The sequence below is a fragment of the Pieris napi genome, chromosome 19 (genome assembly GCF_905475465.1).
Source record: "Pieris napi chromosome 19, ilPieNapi1.2, whole genome shotgun sequence".
Classification (NCBI taxonomy): Eukaryota; Metazoa; Arthropoda; class Insecta; order Lepidoptera; family Pieridae; genus Pieris; species Pieris napi.
This window is the reverse complement of record NC_062252.1, coordinates 11,030,174-11,055,683: the sequence shown is the minus strand read 5'-3', so window position 1 is coordinate 11,055,683 and position 25,510 is coordinate 11,030,174. Positions and strand designations below refer to the sequence as shown.

At 35.1% G+C, this 25,510-nt stretch overlaps 1 protein-coding gene and 1 pseudogene across 1 annotated transcript in view; one reads left to right on the top strand and one right to left on the bottom strand.

The window, feature by feature from the left end:
* Nucleotides 1-651: 651 nt before the first annotated feature.
* Nucleotides 652-25,510, bottom strand: part of LOC125059381 — a gene marked incomplete at its 5' end in the record, with an annotated part of 113,253 nt that continues 88,394 nt past the window's right edge. The window contains 5 exons of the mRNA XM_047663786.1: nucleotides 652-1,954; nucleotides 6,470-6,648; nucleotides 17,533-17,644; nucleotides 21,607-21,715; nucleotides 23,104-23,205. Of these exons, the coding sequence (XP_047519742.1) occupies nucleotides 1,854-1,954; nucleotides 6,470-6,648; nucleotides 17,533-17,644; nucleotides 21,607-21,715; nucleotides 23,104-23,205 (603 nt within the window). The remainder of the gene's footprint in view (nucleotides 1,955-6,469; nucleotides 6,649-17,532; nucleotides 17,645-21,606; nucleotides 21,716-23,103; nucleotides 23,206-25,510) is intronic.
* LOC125059460 lies at nucleotides 22,160-22,266 on the top strand (annotated as a pseudogene).

The following is a 25,510-nucleotide window of genomic DNA, read 5'->3' as shown; positions in this document are numbered from 1 at the left end:
AGCCAGCCGCCATGCTAGCCAACCGCAGGCAATTGGAGGGGATGAATCTATTTAACCCAAAGCCAGCTTAAACTTACTCTTTGGAAGACGCAGCGAATAAAAAACAAGAGTGCTATCACTCTATTACAATTTTTTTTTCTGTCAGTATAAATTCTTTTGTAGTAATTGAAATGAAAAGAAATTATACTCAGCATACCTGATATTCCTGTGCCATATGGAAAATAACGATTGCTCAACTTGATTCTAATTAATATTTTGAACTGAGCATAATCCGTATTTCGTTGTTTGAAACTAATTGGGACAGATATTATAATTCCTTTTAATTGCTCGTTCATTAGAATGACATTTAGTTTATTAATAGTCTGAAATAGACATAATTTTAATCGTTAATTAGATTTCAAAAGCTTATAAATTTTAGTTAGGCATATGCTTAGTTGGTTTAAAGTTTGACCTTCGTTTTAGAAAACAAATTATTTCTTTAATAGAATTAAAACTATTCTTAACACGATAATGTTAGCACAGAAGTTTTTAATGCAAATAATATTTTTTTTAAGTATATATACCAAAGAGTACCACTATGGTAACATATATTATATACATACTAATTTAGGTATTTAAAAGAAAGAAAGAAAAGATAACATATTCTTCGTGCATTCGAATTGCGGCTGTGCTGTGCATTGTCTGCCTATGTCCGCAGACAACACTCGTTCGTACGGTGAAGGAAAACACCGTGATGAAACCAGCAATCAGTATGCTTAGACAGCAGCTTCAGACCTAAAAGTCGACAGTGTGTGTCGCGAACACACATCACGAAACAAATACAGAAATTTTAGATCCTACTAGGGTTTTATAAAGAACTAAATAAATCTATATCACACTACTACTAAATATTTGTTTGTTATAATATTCCTTAACATACATCAAAATATCCCTTAGGTAAATAGGATCGGAAAGGTTAGAGAACTTCTGCGTATAAATTATGATTATAATAAAATCACATTGTTTATAACAAGGGTGGTATATTTATGGGTTTGTCATTCTATGAATAGGATATTAGCTTTTATATTCACACTGAAGATTCTCGTATGAATAATCTAGTGAAGCTTCGCATTATAAAAATAACTAGGAAGAGCCCTCAAATGTTTTCAACGCGTGTTGAACATAACGAAGGTATAATATAAGCTGTCAAATTTGACACTTAGCGCTAAGTGTGTGCTTCCATATGTCAAAAACGTGTTTTGTTTGACACATGGACGTGAAAACGATCTTGAGTTAAGATTCACTATCTTAACTCAAGATCGTTTCAAGAAGACCAACAAAGAGCAGCAATGTTAAGAAGAAAATTTATTGAATGCGATTAGAAGTGCTAAATCTGAAATTCAACTAAAGATATATACGTTACTTAGCCTTGTGTTATTTCGTAAATAGGTAGCATATGTATAAGTTTAAAAACTAAGTAACCAGAATTAATCCTATGCATGCGCCACCTATTTAGAAACGTGTTCCTAATTAGTATGTTATGCACGAGTAAAAATAAACGCAAGCTTTAATATAAATCTCGTATGTTCCTTACAAATAAAATGTATGTCTCACGTGTAGCTCTACTTTAATTTATAATACAGCGTCTTTTCATTACATCTTTAAATTAACACTATTCTGTGAAAACTGAGCAAAGAATTTTATTTCAAACGACTCTTTAAAATCCTCATTTTAGCTGTTCCACTTTTCAAATTAGCATCGCATTCAGAGTTACAAATCACTGGTTACAAAAGGAATACGCCGGTCCAAAGTTTGTCTCGGGAAATGAGGCTTTATGACTAGGTAATATGGTAGGATGTGGCTTAACACAATTGTCACCGGATAGCGTATAGGACTACTGTTGTGTACAAACTGTGCAATATGCTTAGATGGATGTAACTCGGTGAGGACGACTGCATGGCTGCTGGATTTTCGCCTGAAACAATTTTATTTGTTTAAAGCTTTATGAAACTTATGAAGTACAAAACAACAAACAATCTTTGTTTGTATAAGCTCAAACTGAAACTCAAAATACCTTTATTCATATAGGTAATCATGTACGTTTACAGAAAAGATGTTAAATTGTTTCTAAATTATAATTAAATAAGAATAATTAAGGACTTAGATTATTCTTTAATGTTTATAATTAACTAACAGCAGGCAAGATTACCTTGTTTGCTTTACCCTAAGTTACATAACCTCTTAGTTCATAACGGCTATAGCGTAAAACCTGAAGATTCTGGATTCAACTTCCGGAACAAATAATTTTAGGTTCGTATAGATAACTATAAAAACAAAGGTCAGTCAAACACAATAAATAGGTAAATGAACGTGGTCTAAAAGAATTAATGGAGTTAAATATTTCTTCCGTTGACTGAATTTAAAGGCAGGCCTATAGGTCTAAGAAAAATGTTAATGCTGGAGCACTGTCATATTTTGATGAAAGGACTATAAAGTATAAGAGTATCCGGAGTGGCCAGAACATCATTTGAGAAAAGAATTTACGACATAAAATTTTTGTTTTACTAATTTTGGTAAGCTTTTACTTAGGTTGACTGTGCATAAGTAATAATGGAGGAATGTTAGTAGTTGCCTACCCTAGTTTTGAAGCAAGTAGTCTTATTTCTTTTGATTATTTAATGAAAAACTAATCTGTTAAAAATTCTCTGGACGAACTATTTTATTACTACTGCAATTGTTAGGTGTTCAGTTGAAATAAAATAAAAGTAAGGTCAGCAGCGACAATTTCATTTAGAAGGATGCCGGGATGAACATCGCTCCTCGGATTACGTAACTTTCATATCTCGTTCACCTTGAATGGGAGGGTTAGCAAATAACATATTTTTATAAAGTTTCAATAACAAAGTGCTAAATAAGATTTTTTTTTTTTTGATACCTATCCATCATAATCAAAATCTGTAATTATATATTATAATCAATTACACAATACACATGAATGTAGCATATGTTACTCCTATTAAACATTGTATATTTATAGCAGTAGTTACTTAATCCTTTTTAAATTCCGTAACTCCATTATTATTAGGTTTATGTTTAATTAATTTTTTTAAGGTAAGTTAATGATCACCTCGCCTATTAACCCATAGCCATCCAATCGAATAGAGAATAGAACCAGGGTACATGATGCGTAAGGTACTAGAGAGGCTCTACCACGAAACAGCTAGGTATTTTATACGTCATGTTAATTTCAGAAGATTTATATTGAATAAATAACATATTCTGTCTATTTCTGCCATCCGTACTAGACTACTCCTCGCTTGGAGGTTGCGATTCCTATAATTCCACTCCTTAAGCGGCCCCAACTACAACCTCATCCAATTTTCTGCCTAGAAGAGATTAAATGGCTTATAAAATGTAATGTGAATTACTAGATACCGGAAAATTATACTATAGTAGCAACTTAGCATGTAATAGTTTGGAAAAAAGGCTTTTTGTAGACTTTTAGTAGTATTTTTAGTCTTTAAAATTAATTAGGACAATTTGGAGTTCAGGACTTTTAATCTACGGTTTCAAAATTTACAGAAGAAAATATTTCATGCATATATTTGTTATGGAAATACATCAAAATATTATTTATGTAGAAACGTAAACCAAATTGAATGACTTTTCAAGTAAATTAGGACTGGATATCAGGACTTTTAATTTACGGTTTCAAAATTTATCTTCTTATAGTGCCATCCTTTGGAAGGTTGGCGATCATCATGGCTTCTTTAATTTTGGATGCCGCGCTTCTGAACAATGACTTGGTGCTGTGACCAAACCATTGTCTTAGGTTTTTCAACAAAGACGTGCGTCTGCGGCCAGGTCTCCTTCTGCCTTGTATAATTAGTTGAAAGGGCTCGAAAATTTATTGAAAAAATATTGGAGCTTTGTTATTTATACAAAAAAATATTATTTATGTATGACATTAACAAAACAATACTTTTAATCAACATTTACTAGAACCATAGAATACTCAAAGGATGATAAAATTACCTGAATTACAACAATATTTAACTTGACATTCTCGACTTAATTAAACGTCAATCATTAAAATGTTTACATCAATAAAATAATTGAATCCGAACCCTTTTAAATTGAGTGACCAGTTAATAATTAAATCGATCGTGTAGGTCTAATAGAACGAGAAGAGGGTTAAACGACCGCTAGTGCCTTCAGTAATGGACTAGAAAATTGACTTATAAAAGCCTATAGTGAAACCCGTGACGGCCGATAAATTGTTTCATCTACATCTTTGTTTGGCAGATACATTTTGGTAATTTATTGAGTTTTGCTCTGATAGTTATTTATATCATAGTATAATATACCATTAGAGCCAATTGATAGTATAGTATATTATATGCGTTTAAGAAAATGTATAAATTATATGGAAAGGACTAAGGGGAAGAAAAAGAAGAGGACGTTCTTAAAAAGGTAGATAGAAGATATAGGATAGAGATTAGGGACCTTTGGAAAAAGCTGGAGGGGGCTCGTGAAGAGCTTCCGATTAATGCTTTCGAAAAATATAACAAATATAAACTTTAGATTTGTAAAGATTGGAAATAAACAGGGTTTATTATTAACTAAAAGGCCATTAAGGTTTACAATAATTTACCAAAAGAATTAAAAGATCTTCCGACTGGAGTCTTTAAAAATCGACTTGGTGTATTACTTTTGGAAAAATGTATTATTCAATAAATGATTATTTGTGTGAGACACTGTAGTTGTTATAAATTTAATAACGTATGATATGATATGTACGATACAAATAATATAAGAACTGACCAATTCATATGACTAATAATAATGTAAAATTTAAAATTCCAGAATTAAAGTGCCAGAATATGTGAACTTACGATTACCTTACACCTTTTTGTACCATATTCTTGTTATAAATTATTATTATTATAAAAATAAGATTGTTAATAATAATAAGTAAGCGAAATTAAACAATTAAGAGAAAAGCGACTATACCATACGTTTTATTGTCTGTATATAAGATACTAACATATTTTTTTAAATATGTATTATTGAAGTTATACTTCTAACGCGCCTAAGCGTTATGAAAAATTGATGTGAAATTTTACTATGCGCGCGCACCGTTACACAAAATTAACAGAATGAAGTTGTCCACGGAAGATGCTACGGTATCGGACATAATTTAAAAACAACATTCGAATAATAATAGAATTTATGTTACACTTAATGTAAGAGAATAATAATAAATATTTATTTATTTAATTTTTCAAATGTAAACTGAACCTTATTCCAGTCTTTGGTTATTTAATTGTAATTAATTATTTGCATGCAATCAAAAACTATTTTTAATAATGCCAAAGAAGTATATCTTCTTACGCGCGTACATAAGTACACGCAGGGTTTTTATAAATTTAAGCAGCTATAATTATTTTGCCCTCATTCTTTTCTAGCATGAATCTTCTCAATCGTAGTTTGAGACCATTCGAAATGCCTTATGGGAAAAGCATCTAATAACTATGAATCAGTTCTTTCAATAGAATTTCGAGCGCTGAAAGGACCAAGATCGTGGTAATTGCAGTATCAGTTAGGTCATGTGTTGGTGACCTACTTTCCTATGCAGTGCGTTGCGTATGCTATCAATAAGGGTTTTTTATGGGATTCAAAAGGAAAATGAGGACACTAGGACACAGTAATAGGAAACCTCCGAGACTAATTTCTATGAATTACGGTAATAATTTATACCGTAGCATTTACGCCTACGAAGACTTTGCTACGGCGTAGTTGCTACGCTACGAAGTGAAGCAAAAGTAAGCGATTGCTACGAGAAACTTAACAATTATGATGTGAGATGTTCAATGCTATACAAACTGCAGTGATATTTTTTACAGTAACTTAAATAAAAGGATTCTGCACTTCTCGCACGCATCATGTTTCTTTTTTTTTAGTTTTTCTCTTAACTAGGGTTGCCTGGAAGAGATCGCTTACTAGCGATAAGGCCGCCCGTTGCATCCCTTATAATTTTTATGTATTGTGTTTCTTTTATTTGCAACGAAATATAATAAATTTAAGCCGGAAATAATTTATTAATTAAATATCAAATGATCCAAGATTTTTTTACCCAGTAAAATCGACTAATGATAATAAGCTTTATGCCTACTGTATGAATCCAAACGAAGAAAAGACAAACAAATAATAGTAGTATTGAATCACATATTTCTTATATGTAAATTAATATTGGTAATGCAGATAAGATCGCTAGAGGTAACTGGCAAAATCTGATCACGTTTTAAAAGGTTTTGCGAATCCAACTCTACAATCGAATAGCTTGGCCGATTACCCTCTGTACCAAAAACATATATCCAGCCCGTTTCTATTCGCAAAAAAGTCTGTTTAAAATTTAAAATTCTTTATCGCAAATTGTGTACCAAGTTTGTTGCCAACTATGTCACACGAGTCATAATTATTATCTTACCATTAAATATGTGGACATAAATGCTAGCGGGGACCGCGTTATTGGGCACGCAGGTGTAGTTGCCCGCGTGCGACACACTCGCAGCTGGAATGAGAAGATCTGACAGACGCTGCTCTGTATCTGTGGTGACGTTGATGCCTCGCTCTGCGTCGTAGTTTATCATTCTACTGTTGTGGTACCTGCATAGAAATACATATATAAGATTTCTTAGAACTATTTTTGAAGTGAAAATTCTTTATCGGTATTGGAAAAAAAATTACCGTCACATTTTTCGGTTACGCGTCACATGTTTCGGTTACGCGTCACATATTTCCGTTACGCGCATCTTTTCCTTGTTCCTACCAAGGTTGATTCGAAGAGATTCGAAGCCATTAATATCAAAAATATATAATAACGATAACAATGATAGTAATCATTCTATGTAATAGAAAATGTTATAATAGTGGGGGTTGGCATCAACAGTGGTCCTTCGAGCGCCGGATCCTGCAACGGTTGTCATCAAGAAGTGAATACTGCGAAAAGAAAATGCCAGTCACAAGGTCACAGAACGGGATGCAGCGAGGGGAATCGACGACGACTGTTACCTCCGCCACAAGGTCCGAAGTCCGGACCACAGGCGAAGAGATAACGATAGAGCAGTCCACGTCGACGAGCGCAGCCAGCCAGCCAGATCAAGCATTGACTCTGGCACCAGCGGGTTCCACCCGGCGGGCAGCATCGAGAGCCGTATCCAGAGCCAGCTCAAGAAGACAAGCCGAGGCCAGAGAAGAGCTGGCTCGCTGCGAGCTGCGGGAAGCGCAGGCAGCAGCACGCCTGGCCAGATTACGATTAGAAGCAGAAACGGAAGAGGAAGACTCCTTTATAGAAGACGTCAACGATAACCATGAAGAAAAGGTGGCAAACTGGATGCGCTCATCGGCACAAAGGCCAGAAGAAATAGAAACAAAGAGCGACATTCGAGCAATAGCTGACGCAATAAAGGAAGCCATGACGACACATGTAGCGCCGCAACCGAAGTACATTCAAGAGCTGCCGATATTTGAAGGCGACAGCTCCGAATGGACGGCGTTTCGAGTCGTATATGAAGACACATCTCCAATGTTCTCTGGCATTCAGAATATGGCGCGGCTACGTAAAGCGATTAAAGGCACAGCGAGAGAAAGCATTAAGAGCCTCTTGTACTCAGAGGCGATGCCAGAAGAAGTTATTAACGCTTTACGCCGAAGATTTGGTAGACCCGACGCGCTGGTGCTAGCTGAACTGGAGAAATTAAAGGCGCTTCCCAGAACGACGGAAAATCCCAGGGACATATGCGTCTTCGCTAGCCAAATAAATAACAGCGTGGCCGCCATAAAGGGATTGAAGAGACCGCAATACCTCTACTCGCCTGAAATCGTGAAACTTATAATAGAGAAGATGCCTCCAATTCTCAGATTCAGATGGTATGATTTCACGGCTGCGAGGGAAGAGGAATCGTTCAGTGATATTCAAACAATAAGCAACTTCCTCAATTTAGAAGCGGACAAATGCGGCGCTTTCGCGGTACTCGAAGACAGCAAAAGCGTACGACCGAGCGCAGCGATAAGAAGGCCAGTGAAGCAAGCTACGTATAATATCGCTGAAAGGAGTAGACCTGAAGAAATCAAGTGCCCAGACTGTGAAGGTACACATAAACTGAAAGACTGCCAAAGATTCCTAAAAGCGGCAGTCAACGAGAGATGGGAAACAGTTAAGAGGCTTAAGGTCTGCTTCAAGTGCCTCGCTGGGAAGCACCGGAAAGAAACATGCCGAAGACCACCGTGCAAGTTGTGTCGAAGATGGCACCATAGCCTACTACATGTGACGTCGGAGAGCGAACAACGTCACGAAGAGGCACCGCCCGAGACAGCGACGGTCAATACAATAAGCACACCGAAAGCTATTCTTAAGATGCTCAAGGTGGAGATATACGGACCGGCTGGGAGCAAACAAGTACTGGCGCTGCTAGATGAAGGCTCAACGGTGACACTGCTTGACGAAAACGTGGCTTCGAGCATCGGCATCAAGGGTCCTCGCGAAGCCCTGAATATAGAAACTATCGGCGGAGGGCAAATGAAAAATCACGACTCCATGATTTTAGATATCGAACTGAAAGGGATCAAGGAAAGCGAGAAGAGCACACTTAAGCGGGCAAGAACTATCAAGGAGCTCAAATTAACCCCTCAATTCGTAGATAAAAGCCGACTAAAGAAGTGTCATCACTTGCGGGGCTTACTACAAGACGTGTGCTACGAAGCTGAGGCGCCGAAGCTGCTCATTGGCCAAGACAATTGGGAGTACATTGTCTCGTTACAAATACGACGTGGAAAGCCAGGGCAGCCGGTGGCGTCACGAACAAAGTTAGGGTGGGTTCTCCATGGCTCCGACAGCAGCGGCGTGTCTCCGATCAATTATGTAAACACATGTGCACACGTAAGCATCATCGAAGATACAATAGTTCAGCCGAAGAAGCCTTCAACGAATATCGAACAGCGAGCACTGGACATATTGGACGCGCCGATAGGTCTGTTGAAAAGCAACTACGCCCAAGAAGCACCAGCCGACTACACATCTAACGAAAAATGGTACCTGCCTAACTTCCCAGTGGTTCACCCTCTGAATGAGAAGCTAGGAATTGTCGTTGCGGCCAAAAACAATGGAGTCAGCCTCAAAGACGTTATGCTGTCCGGCCCGGACTTACTGCAGTCAATATTTGGAGTGTTACTGCGATTCCGTCAAGGTCCCGTATCAATAGCGGCCGATACAAAACAAATGTTTCTGCAGGGGAAAATATGTGAAGAAGATAGAAATAGTCTCAGATACCTTTGGCGAAAAGACAAGGAAGCGCTAGTGAAGGATTACAGAATGTTATCACTGGTTTTTGAAGCTGCGTCGTCGCCTTGCACTGCGATTTATATAAAAATTAAGAACACAAAGGCCTTCTTACATAAATATGAAGAAGCGGCGCAAGCAATAGAGCGGAAGCACTATATGCATGATCATTTGCATAGCTTCCACAGCCACAGCGACGATTACCAACGAGTAATACAGCAAGTCGACTTGATCCATAAGAAGGCACACTTCGAGTTACGAGGATGGGCGTCGAACAAAATAGAGATCGTTGAAGACGACACCGAAGCGCGGAAGAGCTACCTAGAACAAATCGATAGAAAACAAGACATCCAGCTGCCGCGATGTATGACAACATTCTGCACTGAGGGGGAGCTGCATACTTTCACTGACGCGAAGGAGACGTCGTATGCAGCCGAAGTATATATCTCTATGCCAAGGCTTGAACTGCAGGCAGCCTTGTTGGAAGCAGAACACATAGTCAATTCTAGACTAATAACGAACCTAGCTTATAATTTGGAAGAGGAGGCGCTAACCAGTAACCTTACCCCTAATCACTTTCTCACTGGACGATCCGGTGGAGCTGCGCGCATAAGGCATTTTCCTGACGCAAAGCTGGTGTGCAGAGAAGATTGGAAGACCGTCCAACGACTCTCTGATCACTTTTGGAGGAGATGGCTACGGGAGAACTTGCCCACGCTACTGCCCAGGAAAACGACGGGAAGGCGAGCAGCTGCAGCCAGGCGGCGTGGTTCTTATTTTGGATCGCGCGTTACCATGAACTTGGCCGAGGGGAATCATCGAAACCACGTACCCCGGGCCCGACGGAAGAACCAGGATCGTGGACGTCGCAACCAAAGGAGGAGTGCTGCGAAGACCATCGTCGAGTATCGTGATCATGGTGCCAGCGAAGTCGCCGTGCAGGAATGACGGTGCTACGCACGAGGGGGAGAATGTTGGCGACTCATAGATTTAAATAGTATTAAGTATGAGCTATAGGTTAAATATGAATATTGTTTGGTAATTAAGTATGAGCTATAAGTAAAATAAGAATATTGTTGATAGCTCATAAGTAGAATTTTAGTATAAATAAGTTAGATAAAAATATGTAAATAATTCAAGGGAAAAATACAGTTAAATAAATTAATAAAATGCTTCGCCGAATAAAAGGGTCGCGTAGCTCTCGTCGCGGTATACGCGCGCAGATTTCTGTAAGCGCAGCTCTCGTCGCGGTATACTGTTTGAGTACTTAAGCTCGGCGAGATTTACGCAAAATCCTCTCTTTTTCCTCCGCAACGAACTGGGACCCAAGAATAATCGGCGAAGCAAGAAACAAGAACAAGGCGCAGTTTCATTTCAAGACAACATCCAACAATTACGCACTAGCAGGGGTGCGTGGGTTGAGGCGGTGCCAGCGATACGTCGAACCGTCTTGACAAAACGTACGTAGTCAAACCCCACCGGTATTCAAAGCCGCGCCGAGGTTACTTTGGTTACTGCACGGGTGTTCTCAAACGAACATCTAAACGTCTAATCCCGTGCAGGCCCGAGTCTCTGAGGCGACGTCGGGATTGGCTACAATAGTAGTACGTACGAAGTCAAACCCCACCGGTATTCAAAGCCGCGCCGAGGTTACTTTGGTTACTGCCGAGTCTCTGAGGCGACGTCGGGATTGGCTAGAACAGTAGTACGTACGAAGTCAAACCCCACCGGTATTCAAAGCCGCACCGAGTTACTTTGGTTACTGCACGGGTGTTCTCAAACGAACATCTAAACGTATAATCCTGTGCAGGCCTGAGTCTCTGAGGTGTCGTGGGGGTTGGCATCAACAAAGGTTAAATGAAATAATTGTATTAATTGTATTCATGTCTATGATAATAAAAGCCTTTTGTTAAACTTTTTCTGATTTAACTTTATTTAACCAATTTCTTAAAAGTTGCATATAGTAGATCATTTTTTGAAAAATAAGGTCATAAAGAAGTTTCACTTCTTACGTGTGTACACTAGTACACGCACACATTTTTTTTACAAGGGGAAATCGGGCAGGAGGCTCATCTGATGTGATACCGCCGCCCATAGGCAACATTAATGCCAGAGAGCTCGCGAGTTCATTGCCGGTCTTTTAATTTTAATTTTCGGGGCTTAATCGGGTATTAGTTAGTTAAATGTATAATTAATAATGTTTATTGATTTGTTCCTTTTGTAAATGTTTTGACCAATGTTTTGGTATTACCAGCTGGACCACGAACTTCGTTTTTCCATAATGTGATTTTACTTAGCCTATATCTTTAGTACATGGATCATTTTGCTGTGCTACCCCAGAGACTGATCGGTTTTCCGGAATAAAATCTTTATATGTTGTTCTGTGATTTTTTTTCTATATAAACCTCAGAGTTCAAGTCATAATTAAGAAATAAAAAATAGGGGTTTATCGTAGAGGCGTGAAAATTAAGGGTTGTATGTATTTTTGTATGCTGTATCATTAAAAAAAACTAAATTAAAAATTATGTGTAAAAAATAAAAATAAACATTTATGGGTTTAAACATAGATAGTACTCGATGAAAAATTCGTACAACATCACTAAGCCACAGTTATTGTACATAGAATTTAATAAAATTGCTTCCTTTTGTAGTCTTTATAGATACAAATAAAAACAACAATTATTCATAATTGTAATTTTAATCAAACATTTGAATCTACAATACCTACATCACGTCTTTTTTCATTCACTCACTGACTCACTCACTCACTTACACATTTTCACCCACACACTCACTCATGCACTGAGGCGTGTTGATAACGGTTAAAAAGTAAATAAAATGATGTAATTAAATTATATATAAATTTATTTTAAGGTAATACTTAAGTTTGTTATGAAAGAGCTGGGAATACACATGTATTTCTTACTTAAAAGGGTGCCAAAATCTTACACATTGTAATGTATATGTACTTGAAATGAATAAACAGATTTTTATTATATTTATTATATGTTTATTAAATAAATTATATTACATTCATCACTATATAAACTTATTGAAAAGAGTTTATTGTGACTACCGAATAAATATAATTGATAGTAAATGTGACTAAAACGGTTAACCCTCCGACTAAATAAATATTAGGAATGACAGGGGCAAAGTAAATCTAATTTAATCCCAGCTTAGGAATGACAATAACTTTTAACCTTTCAAAGGACAGTTTATCCATTTGTCTCAATGAAAAGTTTCACATAGCAACAAATCTTGTTTTTGTGATTCAGCTTAAATAGATTGTGTATTAAGTTTATTTTTATTATCAAAACACATTTGTTAGTTTGTTGCGTTTAGATTTATTAGACACACACCGAAAAACTACAAGGTTTTGCGAAAAGTAAGGATCAAACTAAAATATTGTGTTTAAATTATAAAACTTACACAAAAAACAGCTTTAAAAAGATTTGAGGTATATAATATAATAGTAAAACGCAATTCGGTAAGAACGCAAGACGATGTATATGTCGCAGCCAACTAGCTTAATTAGCCGTTCAATTAACAGCCTAGCCTTTTAACTAAACAGTGCCGTTTAACTAACGGCCTGAAATATATACAGCCGTAGCGTTTGTTACAACATTAAATAAACTGGCTGGTTAATGCTTAGGCCATTCATACGATAGAGCCATTATTTGGCAGAAATAAAAAATATAAACATATGACATAAAAAATATTTCTTTTAAAATAAAATTGCTTAAGTCATATTCACATTATAGTTGTCACTACACTCTTCATTTGTACTTGTTGTTTTTAATGAAAATTTGGAAAACACCATCAAGGTTGTGGTTTGCCGACGCCATAGATAGTTTTAAGAGTTTCGTTTCGAGTTTGAGAGTGGCAGAAAGTGGAATTAAATTTAAATTAAGTCAACAGGCTAGGCAAGTAATGAAACGTCATCGATACAATTCATTTGCCTAGCTGTTTAATCACCTGGCTGAACTTCTTTCAGGCCGCTAGTTAAACGGCGCCGTTTAGTTAAACGGCTAGGCTGTTAATTGAACGGCTAATTAACTTAGTTGGCTGCGACGTATATATAGAAATAACCTCTAGGGTGTAATTAATAGAGACTGTAAGTAGTGTTATTTGACACTTTCTTATGTTAAAAACCTTTTTTAGTTAAAAAGGTTAGTTTTAAATTACTTATTAGTATTAAGGCTAGATCGTAAAATTGAATTGTCTTTGTGCAGAGACAATTTATAAAATAAAACTTTTATATATAAATATTTTGACCAATACAGTTTCTATAAATTACGTGAGCAAAATCTTGCTCATTAATCTCTTCTATCTACAATATTTCTTCGAATTCAAAAACCCATTCAACTCAAGAGACTTTTACTAATTAGATATTCAGTATTTTTATTATTTCGTTAAAGATTTCATTCTCGGACAAAAACGTATAAAAACGCAATAATGAGCTGCGATCGGCAGTTGAAAGCAGGTGCACTTTAAATTTAGAATTCCGAATTGAAAATATGAAGTATGAAAATTATATTTCAAATTCAATATGTTTCTTACTGATACTTTTTTTAATAACACAAATTTTCAAATTGATACTTTAGACTGTTGACGAAAACAATATAGTTAGGGAGGCGAGGTTGCTAAATGGCGTAATTCAACAACACAGCCAAATTAGGTATCACTCAGTTAAATGTATTGAATATTTTTTTATTGGTTGTTCCTTTTTGTAAAATTTTAAACTTTTTGTAGGTAAATATTATGTATATAGTATTGTCTTTTATTAACATAAATTTTACATATTTCCCCGGAGTTGACTTGTTGATTTCCAACTCCGGGGAAATAAATACAGATAATAAAACTTTTTCTACAGCTGTGATACTTTTTGACATCCAACACCTTTTGTCTTCAGTCACCGTGAAGCTGCTACAGCTATTCCTACAGCTATTCATTAGACAAAATCCAAAAAATTGCATTATATACAAAAGCCGAAACAGGAATACACATTCAAATATAAACATAAAACACAGTTAACAACAATATTTACCTAATTGTACAAATATAAAAAAAAACACAATATAATAAGCTCCAAGATGCATTGATCATTATTATATATATTTAATTGATTGTGACTAAAACTCTTTGTGACACCGAAGCCTAATAAATGTATGAGGAAGATCATTTAAAATGATTATAGTCTGGCTTTTATGACATAAAACGTGAGCTTAAGTGCACATGGCAATTCTCATTCTATTTACAGATTATTGATTTCGAATATTCTTACTTAAAGGAGGAGGTTTTTGTTCAAAATGTGTACACCATATAAAAACAATAGTAGTTGTATAAATATTATTCAAGACCAATAATTGTTCTTGATATTTAAAAACTGTTTTTTTTGTACACGACATTTATTATTTGAAGATTCAAACATAAAATGTTTTAATTGGAAAACGAGGGAGAAAAAGCACTGCGAACATTCAGTGGATTCTGCTGGTATTTTCAACACCCAATGAGGCATTTGAATACGCAGATCTTTTAATTATTAAAAGTTTTTATGAACAGCATTCTGTGCCTCGTGGGGTATCGGGTTTAAAACATACTGAGCCCACAATTGACCGACCTCAATTCCAAATTTCGTTACTTTATACCAAAAAAAAATTCAGCTTAGTTCGAAATGGTATTGAGTTGTCATTTCTGTATCTTTGGATCCTTCCTTATATATATATAAATGATAAATTAATTGTGAAACATAAAATATAAAACACTAAACGCACCTTTTATCAGTTAGGCAGTTAATGTACTTTGTTACTGTTGATCTGACGCTAATTACGATCCCTATTATGGATATGAGTACTACGAGTCTTATATAAATTAATAAAATTAAAATTTAAAAGCATGAAAACGATATAGCAAAACCTCAGGTTTTGATGTTGCAGGTAGGTCGTACCGCACGCTCGTTTAAAATTTGTATTACGTTTTCCCATTTTAACATGGTGAGTTTTCCCGTGATAGTAGTGTAATTACCAGGAAAACTTGTTCACATTTCTAAGAAGCAATTTTACTAAACAATTTCCTGTTTATTGTACTCAGAGGAACTATTTTAATATTTATAGGCGAAAATAACCTACAATATATAAAGTAAAAAGTAAAGGAAATTAAGGATATTTTTGTCTTTGTTACGATGAAATTTCACCAGCGTCACCTCGTCTTCCACGGTCCGAATCACAAGACGCATTCTTTTGCGAATTACGAACTGTGGAAGACCCTTCCCTGGGAGATACGACGTTCAATTGTTTAAAGAAAGAGTATCCTGCTCTCTATAAGGCCGTAAACGCATCAACTTATATGGGTGTCCAACACTGCTCTCAAATTACCATAACTAATATGTTTATAAAACGGAACGAAAACATATACCGCATCTACTTTCATCTGACTTGGAGAACACATCGTTACCAAAGTAAAACTATCTTTAGGTCATGTATAAGACCTAGGTTCTCAATTTTAAACACTAATATTTTTGTTTTCAAGAATTACTTAATAATACGAGTAGAAACAATATTATAATTCATTAAACCGCATACGAAGACGTTCCTATCTATAGAATAAATAATGATGAAGTAATTAAAAGGTTCTTATATAATATTCCGTTATGCTTGTGTAGGTCGGTGGTGGGGAGGATAGGGAGAAAAATGCTCAAGATAGAGAGAGATGGTGCCATTTGGAGGAGGCCTATACTCTTTACGAGAGATATACAGATATGGTTAGTAATTATTAAAAATGCATTATACCTATTTACAAGAGTGAGAAAGTGAGTGATCTTTAGTAAAGATGGATGAATGTTTCAAGGAATAAATGAGGCTTAATTATTATTATTATACAGATTTACAAAAAAGCATTAGTTTTTGAACGGATTGAAGCTATGTTTTATTATAAACTTATAATTATTTTACATAATTTCAAATTTTTCCCGACGTTTAAATACGTAACTAAAAATAATATCTACTTACACCGCTACAAAAAATTGCAAACAACTTTTTTATAGTTCAAGAGTACACCACTTAAAAATGTATCCAGTAAAACAATTTACTATGAGCGTCGAACCGCAAAATGGTGAACTAAAATTTTACGGAAAAAATAAAGTTTTACGGCCACTCTCCGTGAGGGCTGTGTGCGTTTTATTTTCATTTTCGCGGTGAAATTTGTTTTATGTAAGAACTGGATATGTATGAAGGTCGTAATGAATTTTTTACAGGTTATTTACGGATGTTGAGCAGTGTTGGGGCTAGTAGTTTCAGCGTGCGAGTCTCATCCGTGGGATCGTAGGTTCTATCCCCGGCTATGCACCAACTTTCTGTCTTTGTGCGCATTAACACTCGCTCCTACGATGAAGGAAAACATCGTGAGGTTGTTCACCTATTGAAAATTGTCAAGGAACAGAGACAGAAATCTGACCTAAAAGGTTGTAGCGTAGGTATTTACGGATGTTGAGGACAGGTTTGAACGTGTTTAATATAAGTTTTAATATCATTATTTATTAATTTCTATATAGCCAACATGTCTATGATTAAACGACAAATAAAATAGTCAAATTTGTATGAAAAATCTTTCGCCGAAATTTAGTACAGTGTCAAACTCATATTAAAGCTACAGGATAGCCATTGCATTGTAGAAAACATCTTTGCATAAACGATTTGCTTTATAAAGGTTAGCTGTTATAAGAAATCGTTTCCTAAAATCAGTGGCGCACCAACCTTCGGTCTTACCCAAAGTTGGTCGATCTTCACGATGTTTTCCACATTGGAGCACAAAGAAAGATCCATTGTTACACAGTCGTGATTCGAACGCACGAACCTTGATGTTGAGAGTCATGCTAGCCACAAGGCCAACACTGTTCTAATAATTGCAGTTAAAACGTTTTACGTAAGAAATATGACAAAGAAAATGTATTTTTTACAAAAAAATAAAATACACTACTATTAGTCAACACTGTAGATTAGAACGTGTAGGTACTTTAGACTTTTAAAATCTACTGAGGTTAGGTTAGTAACAAGTCCGTTCCGCACGAAGTCTCGAAATAAAAGTGAGTCAACGCCGGTGTTGCCACGCTTTATATAGGTTTCTTCTACAAGATGGCGTTAGTCCGCTAACACTACTTTATTACGAACTTTAGTAGTTATAGTCTGGTAAAAAGGGTATTTATAATTTCTTACCAGAATACAAAGGCTGGTGCTTCTGTAGTTTGTACGACGGAGCATTGAAGCCTTAAAGTTGAACCAGGCTTGAGGTACTTATCCGTTGGCCCAGATATTTGAGCGCGGGCCTCTGAAAAGTATACATTTGTTAATATTTGGAGAAATTTATTGATTTCAGTTCAGTAGATATTTATGAATAACAAATAACAGTCCAAATTATTCCTGATAGTTGATAAATAAAATTGATCTATTTAATGGATGAAACTGTGAAAATATTTAACAGTTTCTTCTATATATCTAATAAGTTATATAAAAGATTTGAATGATTTTCCAGTGTGTCTTGTTACACGCTTTATATTAGCTTCACCTGTATGTATGTATGTATGTAACTCGATTTTGACCCACATTAAACGGACAGATTTTATTTAAATTTTGCGCACCTGTCAAAGATCAATGACAATGCAATAATCCGAAAAAAAATAAAATAATAAAAAATAAAATAATAGTTTAAAAAAACTATTATTTATTTTTTGTTGCTTTTTACACATGTTACGTAATTATTTAATAAACCTATTGAGGATACGATAAAAAGTAGTTTATAAGTAAAGGTTCATGTATATATGTCACCGGAATATAACAAAATCCGCAAGTTTATAAATTTTCTAGGAAAAAATGTGGGCGTAAAATAACACAATTTATCTGTCGTTAAGAATCCTACGAAAGTTTATAAACTTTCTAGGAAATTGACTTGCGGGTTTTGTTATATTCCGGTGACATATACATATTTATTTAATCTTATTCTCTACCAAAATAGCTTAACTCTAATTCCATAGAAGAAACCAACATAAACCTTCCCATAACAAATAATGGACAATGCCACTCTTATGAATTCAGTCGGTGTTAAACTGAATAAGTCAGTCTTAACCGCAACATTATTAACTGTGCTCAATGCGTGCAAATTCAAAGTCGAATGACTGAGCAAGTTACCCGGCGGCACAGCCTGGTTATTGCAGCCCCAATATCTATAATACATAGATTGCGTATATATATTCTAAAGATTAATTATGACGAACACCTTGACGGTATAAAAATTGGTGCATACTTCTTTTTTTTTTTCTGTAATAGGAGGCAAACGGGCAGGAGGCTCACCTGATGTTAAGTGATACCGCCACCCATGGACACTCACAATGCCAGAAGGCTCGCAAGTGCGTTGCCGGCCTTTCAAGAATTTGTACGCTCTTTTCTTGAAGGAACCTAAGTCGTATTGGTTCGGAAATACTTCAGTGGGCAGCTGGTTCCACATAGTGTTGGTGCGCGGCAAAAACTGCCTTAGAAAACGCTCAGTTGTGGAACGACGGATGTCGAGGTGATACGGATGGTATTTTGGAAAGCTCATTTTCAAAGTTGAAATTCACTTCGAAGTTATGTCACCATCAATACATGACACATGGTAAGCCGACCCGAAACCTTTTTTGCGAGATACAATCGAATTGAGTCGTCGGTAACTGAAGGCTATTTTCAACTTTGACATGTCCTTCGAATATGAATGCTGTACACCTATCTCAATGTCTGGTTGCAGTCAATCGTTTTTTTCTTTTAATTGCAATTGGATTCTTATGCCTATAACGAATTTTTATTTCATATATGATTATTTATTTATTAACACTTCGTTGCATACAGAAATATAATTATTAACATAATTAAATTAAAAGGAGGGCAATTTATCGCTTTCGATCGATCTCATCCAGGCAACTACAGTAAGAAGAATATTAAATTAGATAAGGTAAGCAAGAAGTGCAAAAATACGTAAGATATATAACTGTACTATATATAAGACAAAATAATGGAACAAAACAAAGCAATTAAAACATATATCTTGATACCCGCAAGAAAACAGTAATGCCTTTTATATTCTTAGGTCTGTTTTTATATATACTTAGGTTCTTAATTTAAGTTGGTTTTATTTCTATGTTTTCATTGACAACTTGTGTGTTATTAGTAGCCTTAATAAGTTGTATGTTATTGGAATAAGTTTAATAAACCAACTACGGTAGAAGTATTAAGTTATTACATTATTCACATTAACTTGTTTTGATACAATAACAAGATTATTTTCTTAGTAACCACACTCTATTTTATTACTACTTTGGGAATTCAAACTTTGCAGGCATCAATAATCTATAAATCAGTTAATCATTTATTAGCAAAGAAAGAGGTATATTTAGGTCGATTAATTATAAAAATGCGCACAATCAGCCATATTCAAATAGGTATGCAAATCATATTTATTTTCATAATGTCATACGAGTATAATAAGAACGTAAACATAATATCATAATAATAAGTTGAGTTATTTATATTTTTTTACTAAACTTAATTTAAATGTATTTTTAATAACCTAACTAAATTATTATTATTAAAGATTCTTATTATTATTAATATAAGATTATTAAATACGTCGTATAGTACCAACCTTGACCTCTTAACTGCTCTTTGATAATAAACCATCTCTCAAGTTTCTTTGACAAGTGGATAATAACAAGGCCCAACACCAAAGCCGCGTAAAGAACCCTTATAAAATAAAAAATTCAAACCCAAAGCGGAACGACTTAACCCGAAAATAATTAAAAGCCGTGTGAATATAAATTAAACCATTGCTTTTATGTTTTTTGGAGCAAATATTTTTCTAAATTACCGGTACAAAGTTTTCAAGACCTTTGTGACATTTTTAGTTTATGTTAATGAATATTTAAGTGATAGCATTGTTTTAGTATGAGAGTAATTATAGTTCCGTAAACCTTTTATGACTTGTGTGGAATTGTTAGTAAAATAAGTTACAAAAGAAAATACAACAATATTTGAAGTCGGAAATTGTGTCGAATGTATGTTTTTGAAATGATATCTTAATACTTGCACGTCATATATTATATATATATTAAATAAACCTCCGTTACTTTTTAATTATAAATTAACTTGGCAGGCATCCCATTTGTCCCTCCTTTCAGAAGAAGCCGTTTTGGCCAAAACTCACCGATATCCAGATTGAGCATTCTGATAAATGAGCTAGGTCTGGATTCATAGTTGCTCCCTCAAACTTTGAAATCGATTTTCATCTAGTTATTTTTTTTAAGCCTTCGTGTATGTTATGTTTATTTATAAGTGCTTGTCACATTTAGGATTGTATTTTATTTTCCTTGTACCAATGTATCAGTGTGGCAAGCGTTGGCAAGCTTTTATAAATAAATAAACAACCGCTTGCATGGTCTCCTGGTGAAACCATAATTTAATTATTTGTTGGCTTAAGACAATTAATAACAGTTCATATGTGTAGATTTAATTTCATTCTTAAAATTAAATACAAACTTATAATGTTCTGATGTCACTCATACACACAAATATAACATGAATATGGGCTCCGCATGAAACTAAATACTGCCAAGGATTGCCGATATTGGAGCACATAAAAATTTCCACTTTTCCTTTATTACAGATTGTATGGCGTCTATCCCTACTATACTTCAATGTACCTAACATTATTTGTCTTAGGAATGGTGGGGTACAAAAAAATTGAAAAAAGGTGACATTTAAAGCTGGCCTACTACGAGTAGATACTGAAAGTCTTGTGGTGGTGTTAAGCAACCCAAGTGTTCTCCAAGAACTCGGTTTCTTTGTACCTAGGGGATATGTGTGACGGCGAAGGCTAAGGTTATTTGCGATATCAAGGGCCAGATCAGTCCGTTGCACAGATATGCGTTAACAGGTACGATAGTGAATGCTGTCTTCGACAGTATCGACATATTTTTGTGGTCGTAGAGTAATATTGTGTATCAACGACACGACACGACTTCGACTTCGTGTACGACATTATCGTATTGGCTTTATACGGTAAAGTTTAGGTGTGCCATCTAGTTAAAGAGTGTGTAGGAAATTAAACATAATCAGCTAATATTTTATTGCGCGCGGGAAGAACGACCGGCTCTACCAATTTTACGCTACACACTGTGGCTATAGAAAGTGTATGGTATATATAAACCTCTACATATTTGTTGTTAAGAAATAAATGTTTTAGAACTAATAGCTCAGTATACTAACCTACTACATCCAAGTGTAGAAATATGCTGGTGGGCGGATGCGAAGACACCTGACACTCGTAGATACCTGCATCACGACTCTGCACGAACCGAACCTTCAGCGTCCAATCCTGAAAACATAATATTATTGAATCCTTTGTTCATCTTTGTCTACAGATTACTTCTAAACAGTTGAAGTTATTGGAACGAAGTTCCTTATCGCGCGTTGTGAAAGGGGGCTAGACGGAAAAAATTCTTACGAAAAGTTGTCACGACACTTTTTTGCTATTTGCTATTGTAATACACCGGTTCTCGTCCGATCACCGAAGTTAAGCAACGTCGGGCGAGGTCAGTACTTGGATGGGTGACCGCCTGAGAGCACCTCGTGATCTTGGCTTTTTTTTGTAGGGATAAGAAATGAAAATTATTTTTGGAATCACTTAACTAAATTAGTCTTGTTGGAACGAAGTTTTCGAGCGTTGCGAAAGGGGGCTAGACGGAATAAATTAAGACCAAAAGTTGTAACGACACTTTTTGCTATAGTTGTTATATTTTACATTTTCGATTCAGCTATCGCCAACGTCCATACCACGTTGAATACACCGGTTCTCGTCCGATCACCGATGTTAAGCAACGTCGGGCGAGGTCAGTACTTGGATGGGAACACCTCGTGATGTTGGCTTTTTTTTTCGTCATAAGATTGGTGTCGAGAAAATCTATCATACTGTTATGATACCAATATACATATAAATTAATCGAAAGGAATTTCGTTCCATCCGGGTGTCCCTTGACACCTCTAAAGTTTTTGTATACATCACAGATTCCATACAAAATTCCAAATTTTTTAGCTTTTTTTTTACTATACTACTCCGATTTTTGATTTCGTAGAATTCAGACAGCTATCATTTTTGACATGTCAGAGATGGCAAACCATTTTGGCCGGGCACATTTTTCAATTTCAATACGAGAACATTTGAGTCTATACATAGATTTTATTTGTTAGTGAATGTATCCTTTTTATTAAGTGCGGTCCTCCACATTAAAAGTGGTTTAACGGTGTCTGATAATTACGTTCATTTCCATCACAAACAGTAAAAAACGCACAAGTTAACATTTTATTTTTTTTAAAAGGTAACTAAACCTGGAATTAGTAGGCAGTGATGTCAGCTAAAGAATAAAATAAAGTAATTAAAGTTAATTTGATATATTGTTCGTGTTTGTAACATTTGGTATTTTTGTATTAGGTCACTTGATTAAGTAAATATTTAGATTTACCTTTTGTAGGTAAAACATAAACAAATGGGTCAAATTTGTCCTTTTTCGGTGGAGAACGGAATGAAAAATCGGAGTATAGATGTATCTGAAAGATCGCTTATTAGCCATGAACCGCTCTTGCCGCAATATATAAATAAATCTACTACGGATGGATTATGCAATATATTTGTAAGTAATTATTTACTTTAAGCAAAATAAAAATCTTTCTTTTGTATGTTTTTTAAAACAAAAGTTGTAAGTTTACCTCTGAATGTTGTAAATGTATTGCTTGAAATCGTTGATCAGAACTGTATGTGGTCAGACCAACTGTCAGCAAGTGGTAGTCTTTTCTCCGTATCCATGATACCTGGAACAAGAAAAATATAGTTTTATTACGAATAATAGAAACATCAGTTTTCCTGATTTCCTGGCTTCAGAATCCCCGGCTGTGCACCAATGGACATTTGGACATGGATCTTTCAATGCGCATTTAACATCCTCTCAAACGTTGAAGAACAAAAATCGTGAAAACACTGGCTTGCTTTAGACCCAAAAAGTCGACGGCGTGTAACAGGCACATGAGGCTGACCACATACTTGCCTATATTGACAAATGATCATGAAACTGATACAGATATCTGAGGCCCTAAAAAGGTTTTAGCACCACTGATTTATTTATTTTAATTTTATATTGTAATACACTTTGTTTTATTAGGAAAAATGAATTTTGACAAACGATTCATAATTCGTGTTATTTGAATCTTACCCTGGGTGTCAAGATATACTAATATATAACATCGGGCATTGAACTTATCCATCTTACATTATCTAACAAGCACAAGGGAAGCCGATGGTTAATACTAGTGTTATATCAGCTAAATCTCAGTTAACTCCGAGACATTTACGGTTCTATAAACAAGGATGTAACATATCCTGCACATATTTCTTGATAAACACAACAGTGTACTGCTCTTAGCTGAATTTAAGACAAATTGTGGCGAAGAGCTATAATGTTAATCTACGTAATGTTATTTGTGTGTGCACTATGTGTGTCACGAGTCTAAGCAAAATCCATCATCATCATCGGCATCGTTATTTGGTCCTTTTCTGGACGTGGGCCTCCTACATTTTCCTCCAAAGCTCCTTGACGATGTCGTCAATTCACCTTGGCGGTGGGCGGCCGCACCGTCTTTTGTTCTGTCTCCATTGCGTCCAACGGTAGTTGTTGTCTGGTTCATTCGATGTTTGTCATAGCTTTAGTCTTGGAAGAGTTCATCTTTAGGCCCACATTCGCTGACTAAGGCTTAGGATACTGATCATGGGAGCATTTCAAGTAAGGGTCAATATCAATCAACCCTTGTTTTGAAGATAATATGTAATTATTATATAAAACACTCAACTCAACACTCTTGAAGTATAAGTTCTGAGAAAACTTTTAACTATTATTATAATAAAAACTTAATTTCCTTACTAAACAAAGAGAGGTCGACATAGGAAAAAAACGTATTTTCGAGTAAAATAAATAAATGAATAATAATGGTTCCAGTAATACCATATTTAATCTTCCATAACTATTTGAGTATGCAGTGAATTTTGCAAGAGCAAAATTTACACCTGTAAAATGTACATCGCATTATAATTTTCATTCCACTGAAATAAAGAAATATGGTATGAAAAATATATTTTATTTAAACTGCAGGGATATTTAACAGGTGACATAAAAAGGCACTGAACTGTAATGTATTCGCATCACGGTACTTTTGTTAGAACACGTTGGGGCATCTATAAAAACTAGATATGGTTGAACAAAAATGGTATGTTAAATTTTGCACTCTATACAAAGATAGCCCGAGGCATAACACATTTGCCAATGAATGCGCTTTGGAAATGTTTTAAAGTATTTAGACTGACTATCGTTTTTTCTATTAAATAATAAGACATACCCATATCTTCGACTGCTTGGATTTTGTGATCGACTTGTTTATTTGTTTCATTCAATTTACATTACAATTAATTATAAATATGATCGAATTTACAATATAATTAATGATATTGAGTAGAGTTGGCATTTGTATCATGTGAAAGCTAGAACGCGTTCAAAACGCGCGCGCACACCGTCATAAAAACCGATATCCCGAAGTTAGCTATAGTCAACATTTTAGGTTTTTCTATTGTGTGTCGTTTTTTCTACAAACGTATAATAAAATTTTTGAAAAGATTTTTATCTTGTTAAGCCAAAGAAGTATGACTTCTAACGCGTGTACCTACATAAGGACACACAAGTTTTTTTTTCTTCTACCAACGGTCATGACGCAACACGTGGCCCAGGAATGCAACTTTCCGATGTTTAATGCTAATTCAATCTAATCATGTATTATTGTTTTATTATTCCTTACAATATTTAAATCGAAATTACCAAGTTTTTAATTACGCTTTTATAAAAACGGCGGTCGTGTCATGCTAATTAGCAAAATGAGGGTAATTTGAAATTAAGGCCTTTTGTAAATGTTCGGGACGTGTTTTGGTTATTGTTACAAATTATTTAGACTCACTCAGGGAATTTCGTTATAACCTAGAGGAAGATTAGATTGGAGTAAAATGAAAGGAAACTTTTTTATAGATATGAAAGTGCAATGATATTTAAAAAAATTAAATTTTATTCAATTTTTTTTA